Source organism: Petaurus breviceps, unplaced genomic scaffold, assembly GCF_028583685.1.
Source record: "Petaurus breviceps papuanus isolate PSGF00001 unplaced genomic scaffold, PetGlider_PUasm1.0 208, whole genome shotgun sequence".
In the NCBI taxonomy this organism is placed as follows: domain Eukaryota; kingdom Metazoa; phylum Chordata; class Mammalia; order Diprotodontia; family Petauridae; genus Petaurus; species Petaurus breviceps.
The window spans coordinates 15,792,219-15,801,916 of record NW_027185852.1 but is presented as its reverse complement, the minus strand read 5'-3'; the positions used below and the strand labels follow the sequence as shown (position 1 = coordinate 15,801,916).

Genomic DNA, 9,698 nt, shown 5'->3' with positions numbered 1-9,698 from the left:
CTCTCTCTCTCTCTCTCTCTCTCTCTCTCTCTCTCTCTCTCTCTCTCCACATACATCCAGTATTTTTCTCCTCTTCTAATTCAAGCCTTTCCAGGTTTCCCATATATTTGGCCATCTAGTAACTGTGCTAGGGTCATTTAATTGCTAGAAGGTTAACTAAAAGATATTCAGGATTTTGTCACCAAAGGGTGAAGAATAATATAAAAATGATAATTCTACTTAAATCAATTTACTTATTCAGGGCTATGCCAATCATATCATATCAAAAACTATTTTTTAGAACTGGAAAAAATAATAACAAAATTCATCTGGAAGGACAGGTTCAGAATATCAAGGGAATTAATGAAAAGAAGAGCTGGGGAAGGTGATATAGCCATATCAGATCTTATATTGTAATATGAACCAGTAATCATTAAAAGTACTTTGTACTGGCTAAAAACCAGTGGGGTGGATTAGTGGAATTGGTTAAGTACACAAGACCCAGTGATCAATGACGATAATAATCTACTGTTTGGTAAACCCAGAGACCTCAGCTTCTGGGATAAGAACTTGCTATGTGATAAAACTTGCTGGGAAAACTGAAACATAGTATGGTAGAAATTGGGCATGGACTGATATCTCATACCATATAACAAAATAAGGTAAATGTGGGTACACATTTTAAACATAAAGACTGATACTATAAGAAAACTGGGAGAAAAATGAATAGTTTACCTGTCAGATTTGTGGAGAATGGAAGAATTTATGACAAAACAGGAGAGAACATTATGAAATGAAAAATGGATAATTGTGATTACATTAAATTGAAAAGCTTTTGCACAAACAAAGCCAATGGGAAAAAATTAGAATGGAAGCAGAAAATTGGTGAAAACAAAATTTACAACCAGTATCTCTGAGAAAGGGTTCATTTCTAAAATATATAGAGAAGTGATTCAATTTTAAGTACAGAATTCATCCCCCAATTGATAAATCTTCAAAAAATATGAAAAGGTGGTTTTTAGCTGAAGAAATTAAAACTATCTATAATCACATGTTAAAAAAATTCTCTAAATCACTATTGATTAGAAAGAGCCAAAGCAAAACAACTCTTAAGTACCACATCACAACTCTGTTTGGCTTATATGAAAAAACAGGGAAATTATAAATGCTGGAGAAGGTGTGGGAAAATTTGAACACAAATGCATTGTTGGTGAAGCTGTAAATGGATCCAACAATTTTGGAGAGCAGTTTGGAACTATGCCCAAAAGACTACAAAAATGATCATATCCCTTGACCCAGTAATACCATTTCCATGCCTGCATCCCAAAGAGCTCAATAAAATAACAAATGGACCCATATGTACAAAAAAAAGTTTAAAGCAGTTCTTTTTGCTGTGGCAAAGAATTGGAAATTGAGGGAATGGCCATCAACTGGAGAATGGTTGAACACGTTGTGGTTTATGAATGTAATAGAATACTATTGTGATAGTATTGAGAAATTATGAACAAGTAGACATCAGAAGAACCTGGAAAAAACTTATATTAACTGATGATGTGAGGTGACCAGAACCAGGAGAACATTGTACACAATTACCATTAATTTTGCAATGACTGACTTTGATAGACAGCTCTTCTCAACAATCCTAGCTTCTAAGACAGCTCCAAAAGGCTTATGATGGAAAATGCTATCCACATCCAGAGAAAGAAGGATGATGTCTGAATGCAGATCAAAGAGTAGTATTTGTTCTCTCTCTCTCTCTCTCTCTCTCTCTCTCTCTCTCTCTCTCTCTCTCTCTCTCTCTCTCTTTCTCTCTTTCTGTCTCTCTGTTTCTCTCTCTGTCTCTCTCACTCTCTCTCTCTCTCTCATTTTTTTCTTTCTTGTGTTCCATGCTATTGGTTCTAATTATTTACAATATGACTAATGTTAAAAGGTTTAATATGAATGTATCTGTAGAGCCTATATCAGATTGCATGCCATCTTGGGGATGGGGGAGGAGAGGGAGTCAGAGAAAAATTCAAAAATCAAAAGCTTGTGGAACTGATTTTTTAAAACTAAAAATAAATAAATTAATTAAAAAAACCAAGAAAATTAAAAGAAAACAAACATATATTAAAAAGAACCTAGCCATCATATTTCAAGATATTACCAAGGGAAACTGCCCTGACATTCTAGAATGAGAGGGTAAAATAGAAATGGAAAGGATCAACTCACCACCTCTTGAAAGAGATCCCAAAAGGAAAACTACCAAGAATTTTATAGCCAATTCCAGAGTACTCAGGTCAAGGAGAAAAATATTACAAGCAGCCAGGAAGAAACAATTTATATATGGTGAAGCTGCAGTCAGGATAACACAAGATTAACAATTTCTACATTAAAAATTTGAAGGACCTAGGATACACTACTCCAGAGAGCAAAGGAGCTAGGATTACAATCAAGAATCACCTACCCAGAAAAACTGTGTATAATTCTTCAGAGGAAATATGAATAGTCAATGAGATAGAGGACTTTTCAGCATTCTAGATGAAAAGACCAGAGCTGAATAGAAAATTTGACTTCCCAATGCAAGACTCAAAAGAAGCACAAAAAGGTGAACAGAAAAGGGAAATCATGAAGGACTTAATAAAAATAAACTTTTTACATTCCTACATGGGAAGACGATACTTGAAACTCATAAGAACTTTCTTATTACCGAAGAAGTTAGAAGGAATACACACACACACAAACACACATATATAAATTGTCTATAAACACATTGTCTATGGCAATAAGAAAAAAATACTGTAACTCACTACTGATTGTAGAAATGCAAATTAAAACATTACTGATTATACATTGCAAATGCAAATTGAAATAATTAGATTGGCTAATGGGACAGAAAAAGTAAAGGACCAGTGTTGGAGGGAATTTAGGGAAAACAAGACATTAAGGTTGGTGTAGTTGTGAATAAATTCAATCATTCTGCAGAGTAATTTGGAACTATGCTCAAAGGGCTATGAAACTATGCATACCCGTTGACCTAGCAATGCTACTACTAAATCTGTATCCCCAAAAGCTAAAGAACAAAAAGGAAAAGAGCCTATATGTACAAAAATATTTATAGAAGCTCTTTCCGTGGGGCAAAGAATTAGAAATTGTGGGGAGGCTCCTCAATTGGGGAAAGGTTAACAAATTGTGGTATGTGATTATGATGCAAGGCTATTATCCTATAAGAAATGATGAGCAGGATGCTCTCAGAAAACCTGTCAAGACTTCCACGAGCTGATGCAAAGTCAAGTGTACCATGCACAAAGTAACAGCAAGATCGTAAAATGATCAGCTGTAAGTGCCTTACTATTCTCAGCAATACAATAATCTAAGACAACCCTGAAAGACTTCTGGTGAAAAATGCTTTGCATCTGTAATGTAATACCAAAAGAAGGCAACTTCCCAGGTTCAAAATACCAGCATAGGTGCTCTCTATTTTATTCAGTGACAAACCAAGAACAGAGAAGATCAAAACATGACATCATTCAAAATACAGCATTTACTAAGTGTGATTAAATAATCTCCAAGTACTACCCCACCCCAGGATCTTCCAATCATTCAATCAATTACAAAGTCCCTGTTCTAAATACTACTCCATCCCTAGGCTATACCTTAATTAAGTCCACCACAAAACCCCTCTTCTCAAATGGAGATTAGTTTCCAAACATAGGTAAAGTACCTTCATTTGTCAATCACAGAGCACAATAAGGTCAAAAGTTCCCCACCCCCAGGATCACAATTGAATCTACCCCAGAGTTACATCAAGTTTAAACACAGCACTTAATACCCAAATGGAGGTCTTTTCTTCATCTTGACAAGAGGCAAGTTCTCAGCAATCTTAGTTCCTGGAGAGACAAGGCTTAGCAAGGCCATAAGATACATTGCCAGTCCCTTCATGAATTTATCCTCTGTCTGTAGAACAGCCCTAGAACCCCTGAACACATTAGCAAAGCCCTCTCCCAGGATTTCTGTAAACATACAACAAGAAAATCCTTCTTCAGGGCTTCTGAACCAACAGAAAGGCTCCCAGACCCCTGCAACAACAGTACTGTCCCTCACCAGTGGACAGTATTCACTCTGTCTGCAGGACAGTCTCCAGACCCCTGCAACAACAGTACTGTCCCTCACCAGTGGACAGTATTCACTCTCTGTCTGCAGGACAGTCTCAGGCCTTCTTAGCGAACAGCCAGGCTCCAGGACTTCTTCAACAAAAGGACAGTCTTTCACCAGTGGACAAATCTGGCAAAATAACATCAAAACAGACAGACAAAGTACCAGCAAAACAGCCATGTCTCCTCAGTCCTTGGCAGCTCAGGGGGGCAGGTCTCAAAAGTCCAGGGCAATTCAAAGCGGCCACCAGCAATTCTCTTAGTCTCTCTCTCTCCACGAGGTGCTGCTACCAAAAAAAAAAATCTTCCGCCTCTCTCCAGTGTCTCTCCAAATCTACGTCACCAGCTCCTCCCAGTTCAGGACTTTCTTTTCACATCAACAAGCCCATCCCACAGGTGGGATTAACAAACTCTGGGTTTTAATACAATCAATTTGAAAACCAAGCCAATACAGGGGAATCTTTAATTGCCATTACTATCACAGCATCTCTGGAAGAAGACCTGGTGGAATCTAAATGTAGATTGAAGCATACTTTATTTTTACTTTATTTATCTTGAATTTTTCCCCCTATGTTTTCTTGCACAACATGACTATTGTGGAATTTTTTTTTTCGTGACTATACAGGTACAACATATGTCAAATTGTCTTCTCAATCAGGGGCTTTGGAGAGGGATGAAGGGAGAGAATTAGAAACTCAAAGTTTTAAAAATGAATGTTAAAAATTGTTTTTAAATGTAACTGGGAAATATAAAACGATAAATTTTTAAAGTATGCATAGAATAATTATATACATACACATATATATGCATATTCATATACATGCATATACACATGTACCTAAACATGTTCCTGCACATATACCTATATTTATACCTATGTATATTCCTATACTTATACCTATAGCTATACCTATATATACACAAGTATGTGGGTCTGTGTGTGTGTGTGTGCCTACCTGTGCCTTATGGTAACTATGTCTATGGAGGAAAAGGTAGAAAAAAGGGGAAAATTTGGCCATAGTAGATTTGCAGTTTTGTTTGTAATCATCTTTTTTATGGTACTGTGCCTTAGAAATGTTTGTTACATTCCATATATTAAAAATAAAATGAAATAGGAAGATTTAAAAACAAAACAGAAACTTGGAGCTGGCACTTTATTGAATTCCTTCAGATGCAGGTGGCTTTGCTGGAACCTGCACCATCATGATAGTCAAAGGGCCTAAAGGCAGAATCAAATAACCCATAGAGCTTCAGAGCCAGAAGACATCTCAGAGCTCATCCAGTCCAACTTATAAGAAGCAAATAACACCAATAAAATATACTGAACAGCTTTTGCTGGAAGGCCTCCTCTCAGGGGGAATCTGCCACCTCTCAAGTAAACCAGTTCACTTTTGGACAGCTCCCCTGGTTAGGAGGTTTTCCAGCATCAAGCCAAATCACACCCCTCTGCAACCTCCCTCTTTGCTGCTGGTTCTGTGGCCAAGAAGAACAAATTAGTGCTTTTTCTATTAATAGGCCTTGATACTCTTGAAAACAGTCATCATGCCTCTCTTTTCCCTCCAGCTTACTCTGCTTGTCTTTTAAGTTAAACATTCCAAGCTCCTTTAACTGATTCTCCCATGTGATGAATTTGAGTCCCTTCTCCATCCTCATTGCCCTCTTCCCCAACCCTATTCCTCTCTTTCTACTTTCAAACATGAAATAAGAAAATTTTGAAGGCCTATTTTTCTATCATGTTTTACTAGCCACAAGATCTCTAAAAAGAATCGGAACCTTCAGGAATGATGAAGAACAGAAGTCGAAGATATCTTTCAGAGTATACTGAAGATGAAAATATGTATCATAATTCAAAGAACTCACCAAATGTTTTAAAGACATGGAAGTGGACAGGAACTTTGGGGCGATCAATAAACACATGGCCTTGGTTGACCAGGACCTCCTTAATCAGGGGTAATCCAGTAACCATCATAAAAGTAAGATTGCCCACATGAGTACAGTAAATATTTCCATATTTCTTGGTAAACTGAAAAAGAATTAGTTTTGAGTTGCAAACTTCCATGGTCTATATTTGTCTGTACTGTCATTAGATGACATTCTAGTAATGTGTGAAGCACCAATTCCAGTGAAGTCCACCCAATTCAGTCTGATCCAATTCCACTGAATTCAATCCAGCTCAGCCCAGCAAACACTGAATGCTCAAACAATATCCCACGCCCTGTGGTAGGAGCTGAGAAGACAGTTCCAAAAACCAAACAGATCCTCCTTTTGAGGAATTACTATTGGAAGGAAATGATCTGTGCATATATGTGTAAATGCAGACTACATACAAAGGAAATTCTAAGTGATTGGAGGGGAGACCGGAACCTGGGAGGAATTTGGAAGGCTTCCTGTAGGAGACAGCCCCCTGAAGCTGAGCTTTGATGGAAATTGGGAATTCCAATAGCTTCAGGGGAAGAGACAGTATATCCCAGGCTCTGAGGTGGCTGCTACATTCAAGGCAGCATTTTGGGCTAGGAATATATGACAAAGAACAACTCACAATTTAATATGGGGGAAAGATCTAAAGGTTAAACTACCACTTGACCTCCCCAGGTCCCACAGGTCAAAAGGGAATGTGAACCCAGGCCCTCTAAGCCCCAAACTAGATGTTCTTTCCATTGCAAGAAGCTACTTCCCAAATAGGGCCAGAGCAGGAATGGACCCCAGAGGTGTGGCTACCCCATCCAGCACATTCCCCAGAGCCCCTGGGCCCATGCCCCGCTGACAGCCAGGGGATTCTCACCCTCCCATCTTACTCCTTACCTTTTGGGTGGTGTTTTGGGGATTTTTAAAGTCCATCTGGAAAAAGTTGCCCACTATGGGCAACCCAGGAGGGCCAGGGGGATAGTTGAGTTTCCTCTTCTTCCTATACAGATACTGTGCCAGGATCAGAAAGACAGCAGAGAAAAGAAACAGGGTCTGCAGGGGGGCTCTTTCCCGTAGAGAATGGAGCAATGTCCCCAGAGGGAACCACATCTTTCCCCCACTCTTGCAGCAAGACCAAACAAATCAAGTTCCTCTTCCCTCTTCTTTTTCCTGTTTCTGAAGCAACAGCAGCAGCTGTGGAGCTGCTGGGAGGAGGGTTAATGTGAGGGGCAAAGCTCAAGCTCTGTTTGTCCCCTTGGAGCTGCTGCCTTGGCTGGCTTTATAGGGCAGACAATGAGAGCTCCAGGGAGAGCCAGCCTCCGCTCTGTGCCCCAGCCCTCTGCCCTCTGCCAGGGTCTGCCTCCTGGGAGCAAACACGCCCCACCCCTACAATCTTCTGCCCAAAAAGGAGATTGGGCTTGAATCCTGGGAACCAGGGAGACAACTTGGGCAGAGCAATCTAGGAAGGCTCCCCACACTGACACACCCATCCCGTGGGGCCCAAACCACAGGGCTAGATTTGTGAGGCAGGTGGTGAGTCAGAACTTCATCACATGGTTTAGGAGAGCAGAAGGCTGAGGTCCAGAGAGGCCAAGAAGGTGGTAAGGTCCCACAGCTCTATGTAAGTTTCAGAGCCTTCACTGGAGTCCAACTCAACTGTCTTCAAGTCCACACTCTTCCCTGTATTAGAAACTTCCTCTTAATGGACTTGAGAGCTAATGCAGAGGGCTTCTAAATCTAGGTCTCAGGGACCCCTCGGGGTATGTAGATAGATATCAGTGGGTCTGTGGTCTTGCATGGGAGAAAAGAAATTTCACTTTTATTAGAATAATTAGAATAACATCTCCAAAGGAATTGAAATAAAATTCCAATATAATTGGAATAAAATTAACAAAATGCCAATGTAATCAGAAAACTATGTTTCTCAAAGATTTTAATCACCACAGACCCCCAGTCCAGGGCTTGAAACAGCCAAGGTTATACAGCTGGTCATTTGCAGGGTGGAATTCAAGGCCAGATCCTCTGACTGTATATTCTGTCACCACATTACCCTGCCTCCCTGTAAGTGATAAATATATTAGAAATAGTGAATAGGATGATAAAGTCTCTAAACAGTTCTCAGTCCAGCTGCATTTTTGCTGATTCCAGGCCACAGCTCAGAAGAATTGATTTGTAGACACACACGTGTATGTATGTATGTATGCATGTATGTACATATGTATGTGTGTATATATCCATGCATACATATATATGTCTGGTGGTTAAATATATTGCATGAATTTAATTTAATTTAAAAATTTAATGTAGTTCAAGTAAGCCTACAGTTTTCATTTGGGTCCAAAAACTCAATTTCACCAATATAACATAGACAAGGTATGACTGGAGAGAGTTTGTTTGAAAAAAGAGCTGGGGATTAAGTTGATAGCAAGGTCAGTAAGCCTTTTGCTACAGCAGCCAAGAAGTCTGTGGCAGACCTAGGCTTTTAAAGAGAGTCACAGGGTACAGGACTAGTTAGGTGATGCTGTGCTATCCTCTAATATGCTCTGACCTCCTCTGGGGCATTGTCTTCAGGTCTAGGCACCATGTACTTAGAAAGGATGCTAGTAATCTATACAGGAGGTAAGGAAGGCCCATATACTTATAGCTTTAGAACTAGAAGGCGTTTTAGTGATTATCCAGTCGATACTTCTCATTTTACAGATGAAGAACAGAGGTCCAGAGAGAGGAATGAGTGGCCCAGGGTCATATGAGTCATGTCAGAGCAGATATTTGAACCCAGAGCCTCTGATTCCAAATCCATTGATCTTTTCTTTTCTTTTTTTAAGCAATAGGGGTTAAGTAACTTGCTCAAGGTTACACAGCCAGTTATTTCTGGGTGTGGTGCTAAGTATCTGAGCCGGGATTTGATCCCCAGGTCATCCTGACACTGGAGCCGGTGCTCTTACTCGCTGAGCCACCTGGCTGCCCCTCCATTGATCTTTTCACTGCACCACTGCACGTGAAAACAACCTTTGAGATTATGCTGTAGGAGAAACAACTGAAAGACTTGCAGATGCCTAACCTGCAGGAGAGTATGTGTATTTATGAGGAGAGGGTTGGGCATGGAGTTGTCTTCAATTCTTTAAGGGTTGCTGGATCAACAATGCTGTATTCACAATGTCTGAAGTAACTATAAATATACTGATATGGGTATCAATCACAAAATGTAATAGGTTCTCTACATTGGGGACATAGCTAGAACAATTATTCAAATACCAGAAAACTGAGTCCCCACACCAGAAAGTCAAAGCCAAACAGTAGCTATGGAGTTGGCACATGTAGTTAATGCAGTAAACACCCACATTCTCAAACCTTCCAAACAGAATAGGGTTCCTCAGGGAAGGATCCTCCTCTCCTTACTCACAGTAACTGCTCAGCCTCCACGCAGCTCACTCCTAGTAGCTCAGGCCCCCTGCTGTTCCTGTGCCCGGAAGTCCTCAGCAGGAGTCCTTAGAAGAAATTCTGGCTGGCTTGGAAAAAAAAGGAGTTCACACCATTGCTGCCACTTCCAGGCACCAAGCTGGCTCCAGCCTGGTTACTATTCAGCTCCAGCTCCTTCCTGCCCCACCCCTTGCTGCTACATCAGCAAGTTCAAGGGCCATGGAAGATCTTCAAATCCTATTACCATTATATTGGTTCACT

General features: G+C 40.1%; 1 protein-coding gene across 2 annotated transcripts in view; it reads right to left on the bottom strand.

Annotated features, from left to right (window-relative positions):
- Positions 1–7,574, bottom strand: part of LOC138165286 (cytochrome P450 2J2-like) — a 40,783-nt gene extending 33,209 nt beyond the window's left edge. The window contains exons 1-2 of one of the 2 annotated variants that reach the window (XM_069093451.1): positions 6,915–7,574; positions 5,973–6,135 (exon numbers count right to left, since the gene is read on the bottom strand). In XM_069093451.1, the coding sequence (XP_068949552.1) occupies positions 5,973–6,135; positions 6,915–7,127 (376 nt within the window). In that variant the 5' untranslated portion in view covers positions 7,128–7,574. The remainder of the gene's footprint in view (positions 1–5,972; positions 6,136–6,914) is intronic. The other variant, XM_069093453.1, reaches the window with a different exon arrangement.
- Positions 7,575–9,698: the final 2,124 nt, after the last annotated feature.